At 32.6% G+C, this 26,637-nt stretch overlaps 3 protein-coding genes across 11 annotated transcripts in view; 2 read left to right on the top strand and 1 right to left on the bottom strand.

Annotated features, from left to right (window-relative positions):
- The window catches only part of LOC106655179 (serine/threonine-protein phosphatase 2B catalytic subunit 3-like), a 48,583-nt gene extending 33,668 nt beyond the window's left edge, over positions 1-14,915 (top strand). The window contains exons 10-15 of one of the 9 annotated variants that reach the window (XM_023461467.1): positions 1,069-1,071; positions 3,780-3,806; positions 12,313-12,388; positions 12,493-12,590; positions 12,686-12,950; positions 13,037-14,915. In XM_023461467.1, coding sequence (XP_023317235.1) covers positions 1,069-1,071; positions 3,780-3,806; positions 12,313-12,388; positions 12,493-12,590; positions 12,686-12,927 — 446 coding nt within the window. In that variant the 3' untranslated portion in view covers positions 12,928-12,950; positions 13,037-14,915. Of the gene's footprint in view, positions 1-1,068; positions 1,072-3,779; positions 3,807-12,303; positions 12,389-12,492; positions 12,591-12,685; positions 12,951-13,031 lie in introns of all 9 variants that reach the window. The other 8 variants (XM_023461466.1, XM_014375418.2, XM_023461468.1 and 5 more) reach the window with 8 other exon arrangements.
- Positions 14,916-21,203: 6,288 nt separating this feature from the next.
- On the top strand, positions 21,204-25,167 carry LOC106655075 (pre-mRNA-splicing factor ATP-dependent RNA helicase PRP16). The gene is made up of 4 exons (XM_014375276.2): positions 21,204-21,811; positions 21,896-22,128; positions 22,220-22,503; positions 22,589-25,167. Exons 1-4 carry the CDS (start codon positions 21,350-21,352, stop codon positions 24,994-24,996), a joined length of 3,387 nt encoding a protein of 1,128 aa, XP_014230762.1. The 5' UTR covers positions 21,204-21,349; the 3' UTR covers positions 24,997-25,167.
- Positions 25,168-25,307: 140 nt separating this feature from the next.
- Positions 25,308-26,535, bottom strand: LOC106655141 (transmembrane protein 267). The gene is made up of 2 exons (XM_014375363.2): positions 25,834-26,535; positions 25,308-25,762 (listed from the first exon to the last, which is right to left on the bottom strand). Exons 1-2 carry the CDS (start codon positions 26,122-26,124, stop codon positions 25,436-25,438), a joined length of 618 nt encoding a protein of 205 aa, XP_014230849.1. The 5' UTR covers positions 26,125-26,535; the 3' UTR covers positions 25,308-25,435.
- Between the last annotated feature and the right edge of the window lie 102 nt (positions 26,536-26,637).

Consider the following 26,637-nt stretch of genomic DNA (forward strand, 5'->3'; position numbering starts at 1 on the left):
CTGTAGATTTGGCTCTGAGGCACCTATAAGGGCGCTAGGGGTCTTAAAAGATAGGTCTTGAGATGCTTTTAATAAGCAGTAGTATTGGGGAAATGTTTCAGTATTTTGTTAATGTCCACACAATAAAAAGCGTGGGAGTATTAGGTGGATAAAAGTATAGAAAATCGGAAAAAATTGAATATTTCAAATGCCGCTATACGGAGCTAGGGTGCAATATTCCGGTCGTAACCTACGCCATTTTTTAGCTTTTGGCACACCAAAAAACACCCCGAAGTTTAGAAACGATCGGTGTTTCTCCAAGCGAACCTCAGCTATTACAAAACTCGAAAAATGGCGATTTTTGCGGTTTTTAGCAATATTCAAACGGCTCTATATCAGTCAATTTTGAAGCAATCAAAATTCTGAAAAAAGCAAATTAAAGGTCTTGAAAAGACCTTTAATTTGCCGGTTTCAAAAGTTAAATTGCTTCAAAATTGACTGCTGTAGAGCCGTTTGAATATTGTTGGAAATCCACAAAATTAGCTATTTACTTGAATTAAGCTCGAGATGTGGCTATCGTCGAAAACCTCGGGGTCAATTTTTTTTCAAAAAGTACTTTTTCAGACGAAAAAAATGAGCCCAACTACGTCTCTGAAAAGTCAAAACTCCGCTTTGTAGAATTTTTCGAAAATCGACAAAAAACAGCGAAAAAAACCACGTTTTTCGACACTCATTTGTCGCTTGGCACCTCCAAAAATTTTTTTCCGGGCTGAAACTTTAGGAAAAGTCTTTTTTTATGTTGTTTAATAACATATCTTTTTTTCAGATTTTTTTGAAATACCGCCGCGCACACTTTTTTAAAAAAGTAGGAGAATGACCCATATGCATTTTTGGGTTGAACTATAGTAACGCATTTTATACCTTTGAGGGATGATATTGATATATTCCTAAAAATTTTTAGGGTAAAAAAAAGAGTTAATGAATACTTTTACAAACTTAATTTTTTTTTAAATAATAAATATAAATAATATGAATTATATTAACATATGTAATTTTTTTTCGAATAAAATTCTATTGCGGCGTGGACAGATGGTAAGAAATATCAATTAATCTTATTATACTTCAATATTTTGAATGCCTTCAATATCTCTAAAGTTGTTTATAGTTTCTTAGATATTCTCAATGTATTGAACATTTCTATTCTTTACATTCTTCGTTTCTGTTATTAATTATCTCTTATAATTTTACTTTCTCTTGACCATAACCAAATGTTATGAAATTGTTTATTTTAATGCCTTATTTAAAATTCTTCTTCTCTATGTATGTACTCCACTAGTTACATCTTTTGCCAATCATATTAATATGGTAATCATCTTTAGCATTTCCCGTGAAAAAATTTTTATGTAGCTTTTTGAAGTTAAATTTATTTGATATTTACATTTATTGCCTGTATTCAATCAAGCGCACCCCTTTAAAATATTTGTTATTTGAATTTTCATTGTAATTCTTTTTTATTTGTTATTGAACTATGAAAAATGTTTCATGCATATTTTACATTTTTTATAAATAAGGTTTTTACATTTTATCAAATTTTCTTTTTTTTTTTGAAGTCATGAGCAATCAAAAATTTGAAATTAAGCTGTATCTGTGAAAGTACTTCACGTTGTGTTTTTATTTTTAGAAATAGACATTTTTGATTAAAAAAGGGTGTACTTTTTCTAAATAAGTTTTAAATAATTTTTCAGCAATCACTAATAATAATTTCAAAAAATTTTTAAATACAACTCTTCAAATCCGAAAAAATCCATTTATAACCCTTTTTCAACTTTTTTCCTAATTTTTTTTTAAATAAATGTTATTTTATTCAAAAAATTTACATTTCGAGGGACGAGTTGAACTTTTTTAAAAGCGAACTAAACTTTTAAAATAAATTTGATTATTAATTTCTTTTTTGCCAGTGCAAAATATGGTCGATAATAAATTTAGTATATTGGATGCTACTTTCCATTATTTGACAATCATCACAAACTTGAACATACTTTTTTAATTCAGATAATTGATCAAGGTTGAATTTAAAAATGTATTCAAACTTACATTTACTAGTTTTGGCAATTATATTGCATTTTTTGACATCGATTATTATTTGATTATTTATTGATATATTTTTTTATTGTGCATTATGCAGCAAATAAATATTTCTTAGCAAGAAATATCCTTTTGAAGGCTTATCCAATATTATATCTACGCGTGTTCGACATTTCTTACAGAAGATAAAAAATAATAGTTTTAAATTCTCTTCTTTTTGAGAGCAAATTGAAAGCCAAGAAAAGTTGTATAACCTTGGATTTATTGTACGTATTGAGTGCTACAAGTAACAAGAATTTATGAACGATGATTCAGTGGTTAAGGAGTGTTGGCTCATTCAATTACTTTCTTAAAATGTAACTATTTTTTAACTGGCAAATATGGGTGTAGCGTGCGGTTAATATGCTCAGAAACATCAATCAGTTTGATGAAAAGCGATAACGTGTAATTACAAAATAAATGATTCTAGCACAACAGACAATCACGCAAATAATTTGATTTATGTTTCATAGCTGAGTGCAGTTTCTTACGGTAACATAATTTTCTTCAGTGGGAGTGAAGTACGCCGGTCTTAAACGGTTAAAAAACATACATCTAGCGTAATAGGATTCGTAAAGTATATTAAAATATGCGGAAATAATAACAATCGTATGCAGCAAAGCGTAGATAAGGCCCCTTTGCTGTGTTTTCAGTTTATTGCTGTTGCAGAATTAAATTCAACCCGGTGTACATTGTAGTACGTGTCAATAAACTAAGGTTTACCCGCAGTAATAAGCCTTCAAAATGATTCTCATCCGAAAAAAACTCATCATGACGCCAATGTTTGTACATTATGTACAATTAGATTGCAATTTTTTACTTTTCTGAGTGTTCTTTTTAAATTAATTGATATTTTTCAACTAATTTTATACACCAATGAAAAAAAAAATATTTTTCACGTTTTATTTGTTATTCTTTAGTCTCCTAAATTCTTTAAAAAATATTTCACATACAAGTATGGCTTACTCGAGAACAAAAAAAATGCTACAAACAAAGAAATTACTTGACCGGTAGAACTCGAATTTGATCCAAAATTTTTTAAGGACTCAAGAAGAAATCCTTCCTTTTTGATTCTCATAGTTTCTATTTCTTGATTTATAAGTTATTTTAAATCGTTCATAGCTTCAGGATTATGAGCCATAAAAATAAATTCAACAGTGGGGGGCTTTTTTGTGCAAAATTCTCAAAAAATTTTAAGTATGTCCGAACACAAGAAGTTAAGTTTTATCTTTGTGGGTACATTGTAGATTTTTCTAATAGAAATTTGAATGAGTACATTGAATTAAATTGCGATGAAAACACTGAACTCAATCGTTTTTAAAACTTTTTTAAAATATTATTTTTGTATCAAATGTTCTCTTGAACAAATTTTGGAAAAATAACTTTAAAAATTCAATATGAAACACGAAAAGTAAAAAAAAATAGCCAGAATTATAAAAAATATCTACAGACCAATGAAAACTATAAATTTTAAAACTAAAATTTTATTTGCACTGATTGTTTATCTTTATCGTACTCCTTTTCTATTATATTTTGTATCAATCACACTGGCCTTGGACTCCTCCTATCTTGGCACGACACTATGCTACTACTACTACTTCTACTACCTTCTACTACTTCTACTTCTACTCAAAACTTCGTTGTCTCAACCAAAATTCCCTACTCTGGTACTATAGTTGGAAGAAGTCCCCGAAAAGGTACGGGTGAGTCCCCTTGATGACTTACTTGTCGCAAAAAGAAAGTGACAAAAAATTGAAAAACCAAAACTATAAGTTTTGTTAGTAGTCTGAAAGAGAAAGAGAGAAAGAGTTCAGAATAGTTCCTCTACGTAGTTATTTAAAAAAAAATTCAAAAACTTTACTATTCAACCTTTTTTAAGGAATTCTTCTCTTTTTCCTTGTTCTTAATTGAGTGCTCAGTAATTTTGTGCATTTTATCATTTTATTTATATTGGAATTATTTAATCTTTGACCAAATTAACCTGTGGATCCTTTTTTTGATAAATTACCAGTAACAGTTGGTTTGAACTAGTTTGTTCAATTATGTTACCAAGAGCCTTTTTAAATGAAAATTTTGACCTATTAGGGTTGTGATTTTTTTGGTTTTAATAACAATTCACAGAAAAATTTTTCGCGTACCATTTCTCACTAGTATATTTTGATTGTGCATTATACTATAATTTGTTGCTAAAATTGGAACTTGCAACCGTTTTTCTATATTTATGTTACACATCTGATTATAATGCTTCTTTCAAGTGACTACCAATTTTATTAGTACAACTTTTTGTCATTTTCATATTCAAGTTTGATCTTTTGTGAAAAGCACCATTTCATGCTTTTTTTGAAAATTAAAAAAAGAAATCAAATGAAAAAACAATTCATTTCTATAAATAACATTTCTTGTTTACCATACGCTCCCATCAGATGGTCACAAAATACACAACTTTTTATGTTCTATTTTATTTTAAAAAGTTTTTACTTGCGATTCTGATGAAAACTGAAGAATTAATTCTAATTTCTTTGAGTTTTGTTACAAAAAGTTTGAATTTTCATTCTTAATATGATTATTTTCTTCGCTATGCTTTTTCATGAGTGAGAACGAATGAAAATCAACTAAAAAAATCGTCACTGATTTATTTCTTTGGCATAATGTAGATTGCCATATATTTTTTAGTTGACGCTTTCGTACAACATTAATCGCTTAAACGATGGAAAAATGTACCTTGTATCATGTGCAATTACTTTTAAAGCTTGGCATTATTACTTGCCTTTTATGTGTCCATTTTTCCAAATTTTAACATTTTTTATATGCTCGCAAAGCAAATATTTATTATACTTTTTCGTACACGTGTTCAGCAATGGAAAGATATTTCTTTGAATTTCTGACATGACATTTAAAAAAGAAAATTTAATCAATCGACAGTGTTAAGCATATTTCCCCAAAAATTCATCTCTTCAGGTTGGAATTAACAGTTGAAATAACGATGTATATCCACAAACACGTATATTTACGTAATATGGAATATTTTTTTACTTTAGTTTACGGAAGGCTTTGATGCATTAATTGCCAGTTTGTATTTATTACCCTGCTCAGTAAATAATTTGTATATCAAACATTTCTGAAAATATTTTTCAACATATGGTTCTTGAATTATTTCAAACAATTCATCCTTAGCCCGAACTTTTTTTAAAAATTTATTTTTAATCTAAAGTTTTAATCAAAACGATTCAATATATAAGTCCTGATAATTTTGAATGACATATTTTCTTACACCGTTTCTTTTTCCTTTCCATAACACCCTGGACACAAATTCGCGTGAAAATTGCATCTTTTTCATCCTTCTTACAAAGTGTATATATCAACGTGTATCTGTATTTACCATATTTACACTCAAAGAAGGGCACGTGGCCCTCTTGCATCATTCTGTCACATCCATGAGCGTGTATATGTACGTGTATACATGTGTATGCATAACTTGTCTTTGCGCATGTTCGAACCCATTAGACTCCGAGCTCAAGCTGCTAGTCCCATACTTAACATGTTCTACAACTTCTCACTTGATCAAAAATGTACCGCGATGAAATACAGCATTGCATCAAATTCACAGCATATTTTTTCTGTGTTCTTATTTTTTAATTGATTTAATTGATTTAATATTATTCGTACACCTAAATATTTTACTTCTTTATCGTCACTTTTACAAGATCATATAGAGTGTTTCATAAAAAAATTGCTCATGCTATTTTTTTTTAATTTACTATCTATGACAAAGTTAACATCATAAAACATTTTGATTTTAAGACTACGATATAAAAGATGTAACAAGACCCGCATGAAACTATTTTTTTCTAGTTTTAAATAAATATTATTATTGTTCATTTTTTATAATTTTTTTTCGCGTGTCCTCTAATATATTATAAAAAGTTACTGCATAACAAAAGATTAAATAAATTTGAGACAGTATCATGTTCTTTTTATCCTTGTTTTGTCTTACATTTTTAGATTTTGAGATTTATTTCATTAATTTTTGATAATTCATAATTTAGTCGATCCAAAAACTACTTTTAACCCTGAGATTATTTATGACGGAAAAATTCGTTTTAAAAACAATTAGTAATAACTAATAAGGATAGAAAAATCTACAATGTGGCAGTTTTAGCGTAGATTTTTCCCTCATGAACTGTCAAAGGGTTAATTGATAAAAGGCATTGATTTTTCTGTGACTCTGTAATAATAGTAGTCAATTTTAATAACCTTATGGATGAATACATAAAAAAACAAATTTTATGAAATAGACTACTAAGAGATTTATGTAAACTCATATTAATAATAGTAAAATTACTAACAATTTATATTTTATGTTTTCAGTATTCTATCATCTTGAATTTTTATTACTAAACTTATCAACCTTATCAAATTTACATAATTACTTTCCTACAGTATTAAATAAAATCTAGTCTTAGTCTGTATTTTTCTAACAAAAGTTACTACTCCTAATAAGTAAGATCACTGACGTAATTGGTTGAAGGATAATATGCAAAACTCATTAACACTCGGGCGACCCTATAGTGAAAGTCGGAGTTTTCCTTTAAAGACTAGATAGACTTTCGAAGCTAGAAAACTGTTAACTTCGACGATAATTCAATAGAAGACTGTAACGGAATGATGCAGATACAAGCTCAGGCTTTGGGTCAAAATCATTAATCGAAATGAAAAAGTCAGATATTTAGCACGAGATTGTGTATTTATACATAGTATGAGCATCCATGAGATGGGTCAAGGTCGAGCGAGACCCTCTCTGTCCTCGTGTAATTGCGCGTGGGATTGACTTGCATCAAGTTCTCGTTCTCGTTTTCTGCAATGTGTGACGTCAAATGATACTCACAGTCATAAATACATGTAAACATTTTGTTTAACAAAAATTACGTGAATTATGGAAATCGCTACCATAAATAATTCAGTCATGAGATTTCATTTTTACAAATATTTTCATCGTGTATCGACGGTTATAGTTACGTTATACCTATAGTAATAAAATCGTTCAACCTTTTACGGTCAATTACATTTAAATAACAATTTGGAATATGCTTTTCTTTTTTAATTTTTACTTATTATCTTCAAATTGTACTGATTTTTACAAAAACGTGTGTGCCTACTATTTAAAACCTGTAATTTTTATAGTATCGATAAGTACTTATTACTTTTTTACTATAGAATATTTTTCATTACTATAAATTTTTTGAGCACATGCTAGCGAATGTTTTATTTACGCAAAGCACATCTGTTTTTTATCTGTTCTATGTAATGTTTTTCTTTACTCGACCACACCCACTACTACTACTGCTACTGCTACATCTTCTGCTACCACCACTTCTACAACTTTGGTGACCAAAATATAATTATTTAATGTACTTACATTCTACAATGTGTACAAACTATGCGCCACCAACGAATCGTCGCCTCTTTACCTCTATAATGGCCCGCGGATTTTATAAATAATCTTCTACCTTCTGATTGTATTCTTCTACTACTACTACTACCACTACTACTACTACTACCTCTGCCTGTGAATCAACTGATGATATTATTAATATTGAAAAAAAATTTATAATTATACTAACGGTGACCATGATAATGACGCTACTCTCACATTATTGGTACTTATCTGTCCCTTTGCATACGTAATCACGTCGTCCTGCGGTCATCGTGTGCCGTTTGTTGTGGTATATTTGTCGATCTGTCTGCGTTGCTCGTGCTAAACAAAAAAATTTACACCTGCAAAAATCGATGGACGAAAATTTGACAAATGCCACACGCACGCTGCCTATGTATATCTGGCATCATCGTGGACGGTCACCATCAACTGATGATGATGTCGCTGCCGACCTACCTGTGCCTGATAAACCACTGATAAACCGCGTACGGTGAGTTTTTGCTTACTAAGTTCGATATTAATTTATCGCATCATTATCATACGCAAATTAAAAAATAAAACAAATAAATAAAATAAAAGAGAATGAAGATGGTCACGTTGTACATTTGTACATTTTGTGTCGTGTACGTACCTTAGTTTTAATATATTCGTGGTATGAGAGATTCTTAGATATTCATAAATTAATAAAAAAGCTTGTCTGTGGTATAAATATACGTATCTACTTGTCTCGTATAAAAATGTTAGTCGTTCAATACAATATATAAAATGTTTGTGAAATTTGTACGTGCTTTATCACACTTTCGTATACAACTACCGAACGAGGAATTGGATTGAAAAATACGAAATAATGATAGATGAAACAAAATAAAATTAAAAGCGACGATTGTAATTAGCAAATTAGCAAGTCGTTTGAGTAAACGTACGTAGCGAGGCTGTAGCTAAGTTCACCATGCCTACAGAAGCGATACACTAGTTCGTCAATTACAGGATGATGTTTGACATCGGTATCATTACTCTATCCATCGTCAATTGTCATATACGTATATTAATAATACGTAATACATCTGCCTGCTGGAAACGCTGTTGTCGCTGTATTTAATTCATGCTCATTCTCGGCCTTGCGAAAAAAGGTCGAAAAAGTTTGCTTTTCGTTGCATTCAGCCTTCTCTATGAGCACTTTTGGCGCTCTTTCTTTTCGGACGTCTCTGCAGCCTTTGGCTTTCTCTGGGCTTTCACGCACATACAATTATCATATGCGAACATAGAACCAGCAAGCTATTCATGCTTTTGCGAGCTTTCGTGTATACACATGTACAATACAGCGCTGGACTCGCTCGGGTTAATGCGTTACATGCTCGAGCGGCAAATTTAACGAGAATTCAGCGAACGAATATATTTTTTCGACTTTTGCTGGAGCTCTCGTCAATTATTCGATACTCTGGCTCACTTTTCTCTCTTTTTCATGCTTCGGGGGCTCGTGTCGCGTTGTTGTTGGCACAAAAATGCAGTTGCACCTGTAGCTTTTGCAACTAGCGAGCTTTTTCAAAGCACAAACTTTTCGACGATTCCTATCGAGCTAAGCGATCGAATAGATCGAAATGGATCAATCATGGCATTGTTTTGACGCGCCAGAGTTTCAAGCTATTACATTGGCTGAGTAGACAAAAGGCTTAATAAGCTGGAAAATGTGTGAATTGGCTTCGCATCAATCGTCTGCATAACGAAAATACAAGCCGCGGCGCATTCGTGCAGCTTACACGCAATTGTAAAAGCTCACGCGTAGATCATCGACACGCACGGCTCGCAAGCTCACGCGACTCTAACTCTGGCAGCGCAATTAAAAGTTTCTTCGCGACCGATAATTCGGTCACATTAGTGGCTTGGGATATTATATATAGGTATACATAGAGAGCTTGCACATAGCATGTATTACGACGCTCGCTCGTCTGCATCGTGTACAGAAAGAGAGAGAGAGAGAGAGAGAGAGAACAGTGTACTGCTGATGCTGCTACCGACGCTATGCTCTCGTACGCGAGGCAGGAGAGAAGTTTTAACGTATACATGAGCGATGCCTCGCCGTATATATGCCAGTACATGCCGCGCTCGACGTGCCGTTCATGCCGCTCGTGACGCTATCCTCCATACTGCTCCTGTAGGTATTAAACTTACCTACCAAGTTTTCCTCTTGCGATCTTGCGATGTTCGAGAAAAGCAACGTTACAGCGGCGACGGCGGCTAGCCTCGTGCTCTGCCATACCTCCAATATCTCGTGGGAACACAAAAAAGTTTTTTCTATGCAATGTTGCTGTTACTGCTGCTGCTGCTGCTGCTGCTTCCGCTTCACACTGCCTCTCGCGGGGAATGACGTGCGGCTCCTTTTCTTTTTGTCGCTCTCTCTTTTGCGCTGCTACTGCTGCTACTGCCCTTGCTCTGCAGACGCTAAAGTTTTGCTTTCAAAGGCTACAGCTCGCTCACCACCGTATATATAACAGCTTCACTTACAAAAGCCAAGTGGACAATTTCCTTTTGTACCATCATTTTTATCTCGCTTACATTTTTTTCTATATCTCATCCATTTTGATAATTATTCATGGTACGATGTACCAGTGACGTTTTTTTTCATCGGAAACGCAAAACTTGAATGAGCCGTTCAATCGCTTTGGCGAATGATTTTTGTCTTTCTACGAGCCTCTCAACGAGTTAACTACTCGAAAAGTTGCTACACGCGAAGCAAAATATTTGTATTTACAAAATACATACTCAGTCTCGTGGTTTTATCATCTTGCCACTTTTTAAAATCATATTGTTTATGATAATTTATGATAAACATCATGTAGAATTCAAATATTAGATAGTTCAATAAGTAGAAGCATGTTTTTAGAATTTTCAATATTTATGCAAGTAAAATTGAAGTTTTTTCGCAGAATATTTATTCTTCGAGTGAATTTATTTTTCATTAAAGTACCTTTTCGAAGTTTATACTATATTATACTTTATGCATAATTCGCATGGGAATTGAAATCTACGAAACCGCATTTCGCAAATTTTGACTTTTCCATTGTTATCGATTCAAGTAAATTATTTTTTATAACATAATGATGCTTTAGAATGAGAGCTTGCATCAAATATTTTTTGATAATATTTCAGCTAATTTACCGTAATGTAGGACTATATTTAAATATTAGTCATTTGCGATAAAAAGAAAAACATTAGAGCAACGCACGTTAACAATACGGTTCGTGCACAATTATTTTAATATAAAAATAAGTACGCGCTCAAATGCTTGGCCTGACTTTTCTTCTCATAAACACACAAGTGCACGCTTAGCGAAAGTTTTTTTATATTTACATACTTTTTTCAAAATATTTTTATATCTACTTTATTTAAAATGAAGTATTAACTAAGTAACTGAACGAGTACAAAAAATTTGAAAATCTTGAAAATTTGAAACCTCTGGGAACCTTCGCCATACACATTCGTGCACTGAGAAAAAAAATTCATTGATTCAATGAAACGTTTAATTGAATACAATCTATGAAATAATTCATTCATCCAACAAAATATTTAATTGTTTTCATGAAACTTTGGTAAAAACAATTAAATATTTTGTTGGATGAAATAAAAAAAGATTATTTCAATGAAATTATTTCATAGATTGTATTCAATTAAACGTTTCATTGAATCAATGAATTTTTTTTCTCAGTGTGGGAAAGAGTTAAAGTTAGATTAGGCTCATATTATAATTTGTCTATTCTAAAACCAACATACTACTTTGTTCAAATGACATAACTAGCAAATCATTAGAATTATAGCTGCAGTCTATCAAACATCAAAAGGTACGACCGGTAGGAATCCAATTTTTAAGATTTTCACATTTTTTCATATTCCATAAGATATAATATGGATGTAATATAAGTCGATACTTCATATTTCGAACGAATCGTCCATTTATCTACGCTAAAGCTCGAGAAATCGTTCGCAGAGGTGTGAGCAGCAATCGCTACTGCTACACCGAGAACTTTTTGATCGTTGAACGTTTTAACAAAAACCATTCGCACTTTTAACGGAAAAAAGATTAAGAGAAATTCGTACCAAAAGGTATTTCGCGCGTTTTTCTATAGTTTCGAGCTTGCGACTTTTAAAGCAGAAGCGGGTATAAACGTATGAGAGCTCGTAATATGGTTATACGTTTCGCCATATACATATCATATACATAATAATGGAATGCACATTGAAGTTATGAAATTGCTTATAATAAATGCGACTTTTATTGCATATCTTTATTTCTGCAAGGCAATATGAGCTGGATCTTCTTGGCTGCTCTCCTTCGTTTTTTAGCAGCTTTGAATAAATGGAAAAATGAATTTCATAACTCGCGCATTTTATGTGTGCGTGTGTGTGCAGTAAGCGTAAAAGTTTTACTGGTCCTCGTACGAGCTGCGATGATATCTTACTTATAAAAACGCGATTTATGCGTACCTGCCATAGAAAAGCTGGGCAAGTTTAAATTATTAAATCGAAAATAGCATTGTGTTGCGCTTCAATTACAAAAAAAAGTAATGATGAAAATAATGCACAAAAATAATGCCTTCGCTTTGCTTAATTTATATATTTTTTATTTACGATTAAAATTAAATTTACAATATAAAAATAACGCAGTACACTTTGCTAAGTGTGATTGGAGTGACCATTGAAAATAATCATCACGTTAACATTGTTCGGGCTTGTCGAGTTGTATCAGAGATTAATTTAGCGTGTGTTTTCAGGTGTAGCAGCCAATCAACGCAAGGAAGTCATTCGCAACAAGATCAGGGCTATTGGAAAAATGGCGCGTGTCTTTTCCGTACTCAGGTCAGGAAAATACAAAGATACTTTTTCTTTTATTTCCATACGAAAATTAAGTTAAACTGAATTTTTATGTATTGATTATTATATTGTTGTTTATATGTTCACAGAGAGGAAAGCGAAAGTGTTTTGCAATTAAAAGGTCTTACACCTACTGGAGCTCTGCCTCTCGGAGCACTCTCTGGTGGCAAGACGTCTTTGAAAAATGGTAAGTTTCGTTAACATATTTTTGCCCTACAACTAAAGAATCAAATAATTCAAAACGAAATAACCAAAATAATATGTCTAATATGCAACTTTTAGCGCTGCAAGGTTTTTCGCCGAATCACAAGATTACGTCCTTCGCCGAAGCCAAAGGCTTGGACGCAATCAACGAGCGTATGCCTCCGCGCAAAGACGCACCGCCAACGCCGGTTAACGAAGAAAAGCCACAGTCTGCAGTCAAGACAGGATCATCGCCGGTTGGAGCTGCGACGGGTACGACCCAAGCAGCTGGAGCTACACCGGAAAAACGGGACCACAGCACGACGCAGTCTCACTCGTGAGCCGCGTACTCGTCTTAAATCAGGTATCATTTGTTTGTATTTGTATCCTAGCTAAAGTAGCCGTCGCTTCTAGTCGGATAATTGATTTAATTTTTTCAATTTAGTGCAGGTAACAATGGCGATACTTATGTCCGTAATGGTTGCCAAAGCCACGATAAACTATACCAACGCTCGTCTCTTTCTGGACACTAGAAATTGTTCTTATAAACAAATGAAAAAGTAAAAAATAGATGCAAAATTCAAGCTACTCAATTCACAGAAGCTCAGTGTGAGTTGAATTTGACGTATCCTGGCTTCATTGAAAACAAAAATAAGAAGATAAACACATACACAAACGCGTGCATATAGAGTGATATAAGTGGAAGAGTGCAATGATTATCATGGTTGGTGAGGCATATGCCAATTCACCGGATCATGTAAACATTAGTTGCTCTTTTATCATTTTAAGCTAAGCATTGAAATAACAGGACTGTACGGTTGGATGTCATAACGCAGCGTGACTCGACAAATTGTTATTGCACGAATGATAAAGATAAAAAAGTTGAAGAAAAATAAAAAAAGACAAAAAGCTTTTCTCTTTCACGCGTAAAACATTGATATAATATAAAGAAAAAACTATATTTGCGAGTGAATATCTACCAAACCTCATTTGGTAACTTTACTCATTATATAGAGATGAATGACGAAAATGATGACGGATGATTTTAAAGTGTTGATCGGTAACTTATTAATAATATAATGATTATAGCTATGTGAAACAATGATGAGTAAAAAAGAACTTTGAGAATAAAATCAGTAGTTATAAGGACAACGGAAGTGCAATGGAAAAGATGTGTTACACTACAAATCTCTCAAAATTTGTGAATACACATAGAATTTTATCTAATTGTGTACATTTCTCCGAACTCATCCTTTTTATTATGCCAATGTGTATACATTTTAACACATATTTTGGTGTAACGAATTCATACATAAACTTCTTGTTTAAAACATTTTTTTTAATGAATGATAAGTTTTGAGATTAAAAACTTATTTTTGGAGGAGGTATATACTCTTCCAATGAAAAGATGAATGAATGCATCGACATGTATGCTCGTGTTTATAAAAAAATTTTTTTGTCATGTGTACGACTGTATTTTCAAATCCATTTCATTGATAAACTGATAAACTATATACACATGTATATATGCATTCAGTTTATGCACTGATATCTTCTTTTACTTAGTGACAACCCTATTTTAATTGACAATGTTCCTTTGAACTTGAGTTCTTTAGGTTTGTTTTTTGTTTTGTTCAAAAATAATCATGCGTTTAATGTTATCTAATTGTGCAAGTTTTTTTAACAAAGTTTTGTGATTGTAAAAATGGTTTTTATGATGTGCTTAAAAATGAATGAATTGATGCTAAAGATTTAATGATTGTTAGTCGAAATAATAGTAAGAACGAATTGTGTTTACTTCAATGAAATAAATTGATGATATGCACATTTTTTGACAGTCAAAATATTGCGCTTGACGAATACTAAGAATTAAATAAAATGTTAAAAGTTTTTATGATTAATATTGCGAATACCTTACAAATGATTCTTCTTCGCCTGTAACAATCGCTTTTATATACATATATGCATGAAAAATTTAAAATACAAATATTCATCCGTTAATGTAAGAAAGAAAGACTCTTTGCACCTTGTTTTACAACTCTTTTTATATTCCATTCTCACTCATATAAACATACCCAATAACATGAATTTCGATATTGTAAGTTAACATAATTCATAAATATATCATCTTTTGATTCTGGTCTGTTTCATATAAATACAATGCTAGTCCGTCATATCAAACTGACATACTTATAAGGAAGTAGAGAAAATGTGCTAACGGACCTTGCATACAATACAATTTGTTGAAAATGATTGCTCGCCTGTAACTATCAAATGCATAAGAAAAATTTATTGAAAGCGAAAGCTCAAAGTAAACGAGAAAATAAAATATGGCATCTTATTTCTTAAAAATGTTACGGGCTTACAGCTGGTCTGACCCGAAAGTATAAAGGAATTAAAGACAGTCGCTTTTTTCGGTTGTACTCATTGTTAATTCGTAACTCGTGTGTAAATTTAACATATAGTAAGCTATGAAAATCTAAAAAATATGCGAATGACGATATTTATTAGTGTAAATTATGAACATTAATCGTCACGCAATATTCACAAATAAACGATAAAGGTATATAAAACTAGAACCAGAGGAATAGTAAATCTCACAACACTCTTTTACCGTATAAAACATTTATATCTTTGGTGAACATTTCAAAAATAATTCATTTACTTGTATATTTGTTTGATTCATCGAAAAAGCAATTTTTAATTTATTTAAATATCATCTTCGTTCTTCATGATTAGTCTCCAATGACAATGATAGCAATACGTCCAGTGGGAGTAAAAAATAATTGTCTCAATTTACATTTTATTTGAGATTTTCTCCTCTCGAAACAAGGGAAAATTGTGAGCATTATCATCATCGGTGACTCATGTTCTTTCATTATGTGTATGCGAAAAATGAATTTAAGTAAAAAATAATAACAATAAAGTAAAAATGTATTATACTCAAAACGAAAAGCGATGCGAATGTGCAAACAAGCACATTTTTCATTGCATGTACTGGATAGACATAATTTTTTATTAATATAAATCAAGATGAAGAGATGTAATCTCTATTGCTTCTAAACTTGCTATGATCGTTCTCTAATGCACTTGATCTACACCTACACTAAACATAAACTTGAAATGAAGATGTCGATTTTTTCGTAATTTATAAACTGGCTGAATTGGATTGAAAAATGAAACAAACTTGAAATGTGCTCACATAGTTGATATTTTTCATTTCTAATAAAATGTCTTGACTGCCATAAAGCAAGAATCCAATGATAAGTTTCAAGTGTTAGCGCAAATGATTAGGAAATATTTGTTGCCTGCAGCAGCAATAACTTTCATCGGATTCTTTATCATAAGGAAAGGCAAAACATTGTTAAAATATAGAATCACATACAAAAATGTTGAATCGATAAAAATTACCTGGTGAAGTGTAAACTAAAATGAAAAAAACGATTTTGAAGAATTCAAAAACGTTTAAACTAATAAATTATTTCGCTTTTTTAACGGGCTTATTTCAAAATGTAACGTATAATACTATAAATGAACGAAAAATAATATCATGCTTATAAATAAATGTATATATCGTATGAAAGTTGTCGTACCGTAAATATAATTATACATAAGAGAGTATATAAGTTTGTCGAATATAAAAAGACGAAGTAAGAGTCAACAAAAGAATGAGATATAAAGAATAAATGACATGAAATATGATATAATATCTTATCTTATAGATGGACGGACATGAAGATAATCGATATTTCCGTATACCTTCCATCGTTCTCTTTCTCGTTATTATATAACATGTATATATACGCACACACTTATGCATAAAAAATTATGTTTACGTATGTGTGTATGTATACATACGCCCACGCATACACTCACAATTATATATAAATAAACTTAGATTACTGTTTTGTACTCAAATCCTTTATATGCCCTTTTGTCCTCGATCACGAAAAAGAGAATACAAAACGACATGAAACATCTTACTAGTTAACTATCCAGAAAAATAAAAACAAAATAAAAGATAAAACACAATGACTGTTTTGCAGTGAGTCTCGTCGTGTGGCTCGGCGATTACTCAAGTCGGCTGCCGTTCTTACTAAAAATATACATTTTTCGAATAAAGCTTTTCTCTCTCAGCGCAATTTGTTTCAACATAAGAATGTACAACATGTGCGCTATGAATGATAAAATGAATTATATATATATATATATATATATATATTATTAAACACTTTACTCGGATGAATTTCACAAGAGTCATTTGTAACTTTGAAAGGGTTTGTTGTATACGTGCGCATGTGAGTGTGAGTGTGCGTGTATGAGTCATGGATATACCGAAAAACAAAAAATCTTTCAACACCTGAACAAGGTAAAACCTCTTTAGGCAGAACAATTTCTAGCTAACTGTGTCTAATTGTATTTTCATTGCTCTGACTGATTTATGCACGGGGTATGATTTTAAAATAAAGTCTTACTTTCGTGCATTTTTTTTATTAAAAATTCTTTTTACTTCGGTAGATAAGTTATTGTTACTTCGAGGTAGTTTTTCTCTATATCTTATTCGATTCTACCTAAGAAAATCAGAGGTAACTGCGAGCGAAAAGATAATTATTATGCGGTAGTCATTTAGCTGAAAAAAAAGTTTTTTAAATAAAATAATTCAGTCATGTTCTTCTCTTTCCGAAAGTGTTGCATTCGATTTATGAATATTTTAAACTAAACTATTAAATAAATTGTAAATCAATTTTTTTTAAATTCGTATATTTACCTTCATAAAAGCTTGATTTTGAAAATTTTACAAAATAAATTCAAAGTTCTTCCGCATTGTTGACCGAACTAGTACAGAAGAAAAATTTTAATCTACAACAAACATGAAAATGTTACGTATATGTGTGTATATATTATATATATGTATCGGAGAATAAAAAATTAGATGAAACTTTTTACTTCGGCAATAAACCTAAGATACACTACACTAACTTTTTACGAAAATTTTCCCTAAAAAATACAACATTACTATCTAATATGCAGTTGCGCATTGAGAATCGTATTTCAAATACTAAACTACACAAAAAAATTCGATAATGATAAAATAATTGTAAACAATTTTTTTCATACTTACCTAAACCTTTCAAGTATGCGTTCTAATGACATGAGTTGAGAGAAATTCATAGTACACACGTTAATAATTTTAAAATATTTCTAATTGATTATTCGTAATTATTTATTCAATATTTTTCTCAAAAATACCGTCAATCTGTTGAAATTCTGCTTTCTACTTTTTAAATTATAATCCATTTTTCTATACGAGAGAACTGAATGAATAACTAAACAAATTTGAGAAAAACTGCTTTTCATGCAATATGATTAATAAAAAATGTATGATAAATATATACTCGGTGTTTTAAGATTAAAGAATAAGATTTTTGATGGTATGATAATATTACTATGAATTTCTCGTTATGAAGGTATTTGATGAAACAAATGAGAATTCATCGTTGATATAAAAATATTGACATGGATTTTTAATTAATTTAATTAAATGGACTTATACTTGAATTTTAAAGTCATTTCTTATATATAAAGACTGTTTACTATGTATACATATACCAATTATATAAATATGCCATGAAAGTATCTTTTTAATGCCACGAGAATTTTACTCGATTCTCAATCTTAAAAACCATATCAAAAAAAACTAAGAACATGCTAATTTATATGATGAGTGAAAAAAAGTTATAACTTCGTATCCCTGTCACAGCATCATAATAAAAATTTGAGTATAAGTTCTGATTGTCTACTATTCAATCTTCGTCCCCTGTGATTACGAAGTCCACGAGTTAGTTGAACTTTCTACTGTAGAGCATGTTTGTTTATCTATCGGGTAATAATTTTTCTTTCGATATGTACCTCATAAATTGAATTCGTTTTCGAATCCTAAGACCTTGGTGTTTAAATATTAATGATTACAACATTGTAAGGCAAATGACACATTCATTGTTCTGTTGCAATGAAAACTGGCAGTTAAGAGTGTTATGTCAAAATGATTACAGAAAAATGTACTGGAAAATTGGCTTATTTTTAGAGTTTTAAAACTACGTGACATGTGAATAACAAAAAAATTACCAGAGTGTATGACAAAAAGGTGTATGAATGCGAAAATGAATTGTAAACCATTATTTGAATATACTACATTTTTTAAACTTAAAACAATTGCGATAGATGAGAGAACCAATAAAAAAATCAAAAGTGGCAATGAACAAATTTGATACAACAAAGACCCGTTACTGCTCGCTAAGTACTCTGCAAGCATACAAAATTTCGGGTATTGGTATCGGATCTGTAAGAACAGAAAAATAAAAAGATATAAGCGATAAAATGATGGAATAAATGGAGAGAAAATATAAATATTATCAGAACAGAATTGTATGAGGTGCAGGCGAAATCGCCATGAAAAATACATTTCTGAATTTTCTGCGACTCATTACATCATTTTGATTTGTTTCAATCGTTAAAAAATCGCTCGTGCTCTCTATCTTTTGAGTGGCACAGTGTGAGAAACAAAAAAAAATAACGTCAGACTTCGGGGAAAACGTTTTTTTATGTTGGCACAGGAGATATTATATTACACTATTATAATAAGAAGGAATAGTCGTAAATCAATAAAACACTATTGTGCCGTATCGCAAGCTGGAAAAAGTAATCGTCGTTTACGCTGTTTTTTCTACCTCTCTTTTAGGGAATAGCGTGATTTTTACAATATTGCTCTTAATAAGTGCGTATACATAAAGGATAATGAAAATAATGAAAGCATGTGCGTGAACAAATATTTCGTAAACGACGAAAAAATAATGATTTTCAAAAAAAAACTGAGAGGCAAAAATGTGTATGATTAACAAAAACTAAAATAATCAACAGATCGATAATGACGATGAAAAAAATTTGAGCGTGCAATGTTGTGGAGAAATTATTAGTACGACCGTGCAGCTTGTAATGTGCTGTGTACAAAGATGACGTTCAATTTGGCTGCTTTTCTTCTTGTGTGCATGATCGCGCGCGAAAAACCTCGTGGCATCCAATCGCGCAAAAATGCGCGTCAATCCACAAAAAGCATCGAGGCAGCAGCAATCGGATTATTCATTTAATGAATATATGTTGCTCGACAAAAAATGCGCTCGATAATTGACGGTCCGAAACATAAAATGAAACTTTAATTATAAATATATTCATATACATGCAAAGTATATACAAAAGACGTGAATGAAAGAATACAATTATACGAATGAATTACATACGATAATATCTCCTCTTTCTTCTCACTATGACATAAAATATAAATGAAATAATTCATTCTATCTCTCTTTGCTACCAAGTTGTACTTATTCGTAACTAATTTACTTGTACAAAAATGTGTTAATAATAAATATATAATATATAATATAAAAATTAATTTGGTTTCAATTATTTCTTATCGAAAACCTACTCTAATTTTTACAGTTTGAGTTACATTGACACTAAATCATGAATCGTATTATCAATAATATTTTAATAATTTTCTTAAGTATCTAGTCAATTTTAGACTTACTTTGCGTGCGTCTAAATTTTGGTGGGTATAAAATTCTATCGTGATAATATACATAATAGAAAAATATAGCACTAGAAAAACGAATGTTAATACATTGTTAATACATGGTAGAACTATATCTTCAATTGCGAACAGGTCTTTTCTAGGTATATTTTTTCATAATTAAAAAATCATTCATTATTAATACTGGTATTTTCCGGTGTTCAAACCTATTTTTCACTCTTGCAGCATTACACATCATCTAGTATTTTCACAATTTAAACAAATTTATGCTGTAAATTTAATTTTATATTGTTAAAATAACGTCGAAATTCTCACCAACTGACTACAGGTTTAACTAAAGAAGTACCCAAATGATTATTAGATCCAGAGATAGATTAGATGTTGAATAAAATACTCCTGAAATGTATCCCTTGATGATCTTTTTTTCTGAAAGAATCACTGATGTGGCCTTTCTCGACTGGTTGGAATAACTTCGGAGTAGCATCACTGTTTGTCATTTTTATATCGCTGCTCGGTATTAATCCGCCATTTTAGAAATATTTTTTTTCAATTTCAAACTTATCTTTTTCATTGAGATACGGTTATTTCCGTGAACTGTTTTTACAAAGTACCAAGGTTTCATTGTGAAACATCAAGTTTTCTATAATAAATTTTTTAAACTAAAAAATGATATTTCCTCTCGTTTCATTGCTAATCTCTCTTCACAGACGGAAATTGCCATAGCATCAAGCTGATACTGTCAATTATTTTATTTCAAGTTGAAGTTTAAATAATAATATACATCTATTGATTGTAATAAATTTCATTAATAACAATATCTACCATTTAATTCACTATTTAACGATTATTATTAGTACCAAGAATGCGTTCAAAATTTTGGCGCTCCGACTGCTTGTTTCAGCTTTGCGCCACCCGCGGCGCTAAGATGTTTTTTAGATTATAGACTTGCGCAGTACGCAGTACACGGCTACGACGCCACACGGTCTAAGCTAGCCTTGAATATGTTTTAGTATAGTCTGCTGGCCTGGCGTAGTAGGTGCACGGTGCCACTGGCCACAAGCAAAGAGTATATTATTGTGTGCATCATTCAATCGTTCAGTAGCAAGTTGTTTATTGTGCAAAATTGTGAATGAAATAAAAACAGTTCAGAGTGAAGTAATATCGTTGTGTCGAAAATGTCGGCAAACGAAAGTGTGTATCGGTTAGAAGGCAGTGATGACACTGAAATTGGTGGGTTGATCGTAACCAAGAAACAAACATCTGATCACGTTTTCAAAAAACCTCAGACATCGATATTGGGCCTCGATAAACTTGCTGAGCAAAAGCGCAGAGAAAATTCTCTTGAACCTAAAACTTTAAAAAGAGATGATACTGAACATGATTCTAAAAAAAGAAAATACCGAACTTATGCCGAGGAAACACCAACTTACACGGGTGGTGTTGATAAGCGCGCAAAAGAGAGGTTGGATTACAGGATAAACCGAAATCATCGTGACAGAAGAAGAGATCGAGATGCAAGAAGTCCTGGTAAAGACAAGCGTCGCGACAGGGATCGTAGAGGAGATCAGAGCAGTCGAAGAGACAGAACTCCAAGATTTAGTGACGAGCCATCTACACCAAGTTATTACAGAACAAAGGTTTGTATTGCTTTATATGAAATTTCTCTGTTACCATCTAATATAAATTAAATAACTGATATATTTACTTAATTGTAATTGTAGGATGGAACGTCAAAATCATCATGGGACGATGAAGATGAATTTGGTACACCTAGAAGAAGGTCAACTTGGGATCATCCTACACCACATTTGTACAGAGATGTTAGGGACAGTGTAAGAAGTGAGTTTACGCCATCTTACAAGTATAACTCCTGGGAAAGAGAGAGAAAAAAATCAGGTGCTACTCCTTTAATAGAGCAAGAAGACAGAGATGCTTGGGAGCAAGAGCAAAGAAGGTAAGAATAGCCATTATGTATTTCATAAAATAATTATTCAAAATTGCTATCTTGTTTTATTTGATTTTCATCTTTACTTTTCTGTTTTCAGACTTGATAGAGAATGGTATAACTTAGGAGATGAAGAGACCAGACGCTTTGGAGATGTATCCGAAGAATATGATCTGAAAAAAGAGCAAGAGCTGGTAGAAAAAAAGAAGAAAAGAATGTCTGCACAACAACGACAAATAAATAAAGATAATGAAAAGTGGGAACAAAATCGAATGTTCACTTCTGGTGTGGTTAGTTCTATGTTTATAGATGACGAAGTTGATGACGAAGGAGAAGCTAGAGTGCATCTTCTTGTACATAACGTTGTGCCTCCTTTCCTAGATGGTAAGTTTATTTTAATTTTATGAGATAAATTAATTTTTCTGACATAATTGTATGAAATCTCTAATTTTTTTTTTCTTTCATTTAGGTCGTATTGTTTTCACCAAACAGCCAGAACCTGTGATACCAGTGAAAGATGGAACATCTCCAATGGCTCTGGTATCTAGGAAAGGTTCCCATTTAGTACGTTGCTATCGAGAGCAAAAAGAGCGAAGAAAAGCTCAAAAAAAGCATTGGGAGCTAGCTGGAACAAACCTTGGAAACATCATGGGTGTAGAAGATTCCAAGAAAAAAGATCGAGAGGCTCCTGGTGAATTATGTGATTATAAAACTGGTCAAAAATATGCAAGCCACATGGGTGATCATGTCACTCAATCTAAGTACAAAAAAATCCAAGAACAAAGGAGAAGCCTGCCCGTTTTTGGTGTTAGGCAAGAGCTACTGAATGTAATAAGAGAAAACCAGGTGGTCATCATTGTAGGAGAAACTGGTAGCGGTAAAACCACTCAATTAACACAATACTTACATGAAGAAGGATATAGCAGAAATGGGATGATAGGATGCACTCAACCCAGAAGAATTGCTGCCATGAGCGTAGCCAAGAGAGTATCCGACGAAATGGATTCCAATCTTGGTAGCAAAGTGGGATACGCTATACGTTTTGAAGATTGCACATCAAAAGAGACCGTTATAAAATACATGACAGACGGTATTTTGCTACGTGAAAGTTTACGCGAGGGTGATCTTGATCGATACAGTGTAATTATAATGGACGAAGCTCACGAGCGCTCATTATCAACCGATGTATTGTTTGGTCTTCTCAGAGAGGTCCTAACACGTCGTCACGATCTCAAATTAATCGTTACGTCTGCAACTATGGACTCGTCTAAATTTTCATTCTTTTTCGGAAATGCAGCCACTTTCAAGATTCCAGGACGAACTTATCCAGTCGAAATCATTCATCAGAAAGATCATGTCGAGGATTACGTTGACGGAGCTGTGAAACAAGTGATGCAGATTCACTTGCAGCATCCGAGTGGAGACGTATTGGTCTTTATGCCTGGTCAGGAGGACATCGAAGTCACCTGCGAAGTATTGAAGGAAAGACTGAACGAAATCGAAGGTGCTGCGCCACTTTCAATTTTACCAATTTACTCGCAATTGCCGTCCGATTTGCAAGCCAAGATTTTCCAACAGGCCACTGAAGGATTGCGCAAGTGCGTGGTTGCCACCAATATTGCCGAAACGTCGCTCACGGTCGATGGAATCGTTTTCGTCGTCGATTCCGGCTACTGCAAGCTTAAAGTATACAATCCTAGAATAGGTATGGACGCTTTGCAAATCTATCCGGTTTCTCAAGCGAACGCGAACCAACGTAGTGGTCGTGCGGGACGTACAAATCCAGGCCGATGCTTCCGTTTGTACACACAACGCCAGTATCTCGACGAGCTTCTCGTTACGAGCGTGCCCGAAATCCAACGAACGAACTTGGCAAACACTGTATTGCTGCTCAAGTCACTGGGCGTTCAGGATCTTCTGGCTTTTCACTTTATGGATCCACCGCCCCAAGATAATATTCTGAACTCGTTGTACCAGCTGTGGATTCTTGGTGCTCTCGACAATACGGGTCAACTTACTACCCTGGGACGTCAAATGGCCGAGTTTCCTCTTGATCCACCCCAGTGTCAAATGTTGATAGTGGCATCTAATCTTGGATGCACAGCCGAAATTTTGATAATTGTATCAATGCTATCGGTTCCTTCGATATTTTACCGGCCTAAAGGTAGAGAGGAGGATTCTGATTCAGCGCGTGAAAAGTTCCAAGTCCCGGAATCAGACCATTTGACATACTTGAATGTTTACAACCAGTGGAAATCGAATGGATATTCTAGCTCATGGTGCACAGAACATTTTATTCATGCCAAAGCAATGCGAAAGGTGCGCGAAGTCCGTCAACAACTAGAGGAAATTATGAAGCAGCAAAAGATGGATATTGCCAGTTGTGGTACAGAGTGGGATATCGTTCGCAAATGTATTTGTTCAGCTTATTTCCATCAAGCAGCTCGTCTCAAGGGCATCGGCGAATATGTCAATTGCCGCACTGGTATGCCCTGCCATCTCCATCCAACCTCTGCTCTGTTTGGAATGGGTTTCACGCCTGATTATGTAGTTTACCATGAACTAGTCATGACATCAAAGGAATACATGCAGTGCGTCACTGCCGTCGATGGATACTGGCTAGCTGAGCTTGGACCTATGTTCTTCAGCGTTAAAGAAACAGGTAAAACTGGTAAAGCTAAAAAACAAGCCCAACAACACTTAGAAGAGATGAATGAACAAATGAAAAGAGCAGATGCCGAAATAAAGGCTCGTGAAGCCGAAAAAATTTTGAAGGAGCAGGCGTCTGTCAGAAAACAAGAGATATTGACTCCTGGATTAAAAGAACCAGGCACTCCTGCTTCATATAGAAAAACGCCGAAACGCATCGGACTGTAAATATTTAAAGTATTTAAGAATTAAAGCAGTTAAAAATATTTAAGTGCAAGTTGTGAAATACATTGATTATTTTGAGCTAGCCAGAATTCTTTGTAAATAAACTAACGTTTTATATTGACTTAAAATATATGTGTACATATACTATTATTTTGAAATCTTTCAAATAAAGAAAAACATGTTCTGATGAAATATTTGTATAATTTTTTTGAATATAATATCTACATGTAAAGTTCAGAAAGATAAATAAAAATATTTATTTTTATAAAAATATATTTTTTTATTTTAAAGTTACATAAAGACTGTTTTTCCATAAAAATATCAAATGATTAGAAATGGATTTATATAAGTTAATTTTTTACTTTTACCACCGTATAAGGCATTCAACAAGTACCATCTTAAGGGTTTGTTTTCACTGGTTGAGAATTTTTATTTTACAAGTTCACACAACATTGATAGAAGATGTGATGTCATCGTCTTTACTAAGCTGCCAGCTCATGAGTAATTGTAAAGTATAAGGCAGTAAAATGCATATTACTATGTATAAGTAATAAGGAATTGGCTGAGTGGAACCAAAGGGCCAAAACCATAAGCCTCTTCTATTACCATCTCGAACATGATGACTTAAAAAGCTCGCCAATATCATTGTACCATAAGTTATCCATTTCGATGCATGAGTTATCTTGTACAAGAAACTCATTAATCCCCACAGAAATATTGGTATTGTAGTACAATGTAAGAATGGTCTGTGGCGAAGGTGAGTGGCATCCTAATAAAACAATCAATTTATCATATGTGGACATAAGTAACTTTTCACCACTAATTTCAATCACAACTCACGTTAATGTCCCAACTACTGGCCGCTATGAAGTGATCAATGTCAATAAACGATGACATAAAAAAGCAAATTATCACATTTTCGATATTTTCTATCACAGATTTTTTAAACAAAACTAAAATTAAAGCCCAAGTGGCCCCTCCTACGATCGCATGTGTCAAATTGTCAGAAATCGCTCGTACGATTTCGGTTTTTCCATAGTGCAAACCTAAGTCTCCGAGAAATGAAACAAAAGCAATAACACTCGTAAAAAATAGCCGTAACAATAATCCCTGCTTAATTATTGACATCATTGAGTTACAGTCATGTAATCGTCAATAACTGTTGTACGTTTCACTATTTTTAACCTAGAAAAATAGAATGTAAACAAAGCGTTTGACATATTAAAGTCACGAATGTCATGATGAACTGATTTTATAAGTAGAGATTTTGAAAGGCTTTTCAAATTATTTTACACGTTCTTTCTTGGAAACATAAGACTTTAAATCGGGTTTGCACTCAAGCCCGGTAAAAGTAAAGCGCAGATATTTGTACTACAACAAAGAACTTGTAAGTCAAATAATGTAATGCTTGCGACTAGTTGACAAAAGACACGTTTGTATAATCATAAAATTTTGCTCGTAATTGTAAAAGCTTTATAAAAATAATTTGAATCTAAATGTTTAATGTCATGTTTGAAGATCTCCTTCGATTGTTTAGATAGATCTTCATTTTAGCTGTCAGTTTGTCTTATGCTTATTAAGTTTAGTCAAGTATGTCAAATGCGCACCTTCATGACGCATCTGACCACGTGCCTTCAAGATTAA

Source organism: Trichogramma pretiosum, unplaced genomic scaffold, assembly GCF_000599845.2.
Source record: "Trichogramma pretiosum strain Unisexual culture from Peru unplaced genomic scaffold, Tpre_2.0 scaffold2, whole genome shotgun sequence".
Taxonomy (NCBI): domain Eukaryota; kingdom Metazoa; phylum Arthropoda; class Insecta; order Hymenoptera; family Trichogrammatidae; genus Trichogramma; species Trichogramma pretiosum.

What these genes read in the sequence shown, in the direction of transcription:
- LOC106655075 (XM_014375276.2), top strand. Translation starts at nt 21,350, where the DNA reads ATGTCGGCAAACGAAAGTGTGTATCGGTTAGAAGGCAGTGATGACACT. An exon ending in CAAGTTATTACAGAACAAAG is followed by an intron (nt 21,812 to 21,895) that starts GTTTGTATTGCT and finishes TTGTAATTGTAG; the next exon opens with GATGGAACGTCAAAATCATC. An exon ending in TGGGAGCAAGAGCAAAGAAG is followed by an intron (nt 22,129 to 22,219) that starts GTAAGAATAGCC and finishes TTCTGTTTTCAG; the next exon opens with ACTTGATAGAGAATGGTATA.
- LOC106655141 (XM_014375363.2), bottom strand. Translation starts at nt 26,124, where the DNA reads ATGATGTCAATAATTAAGCAGGGATTATTGTTACGGCTATTTTTTACG. An exon ending in CCAGTAGTTGGGACATTAAC is followed by an intron (nt 25,763 to 25,833) that starts GTGAGTTGTGAT and finishes TTGTTTTATTAG; the next exon opens with GATGCCACTCACCTTCGCCA.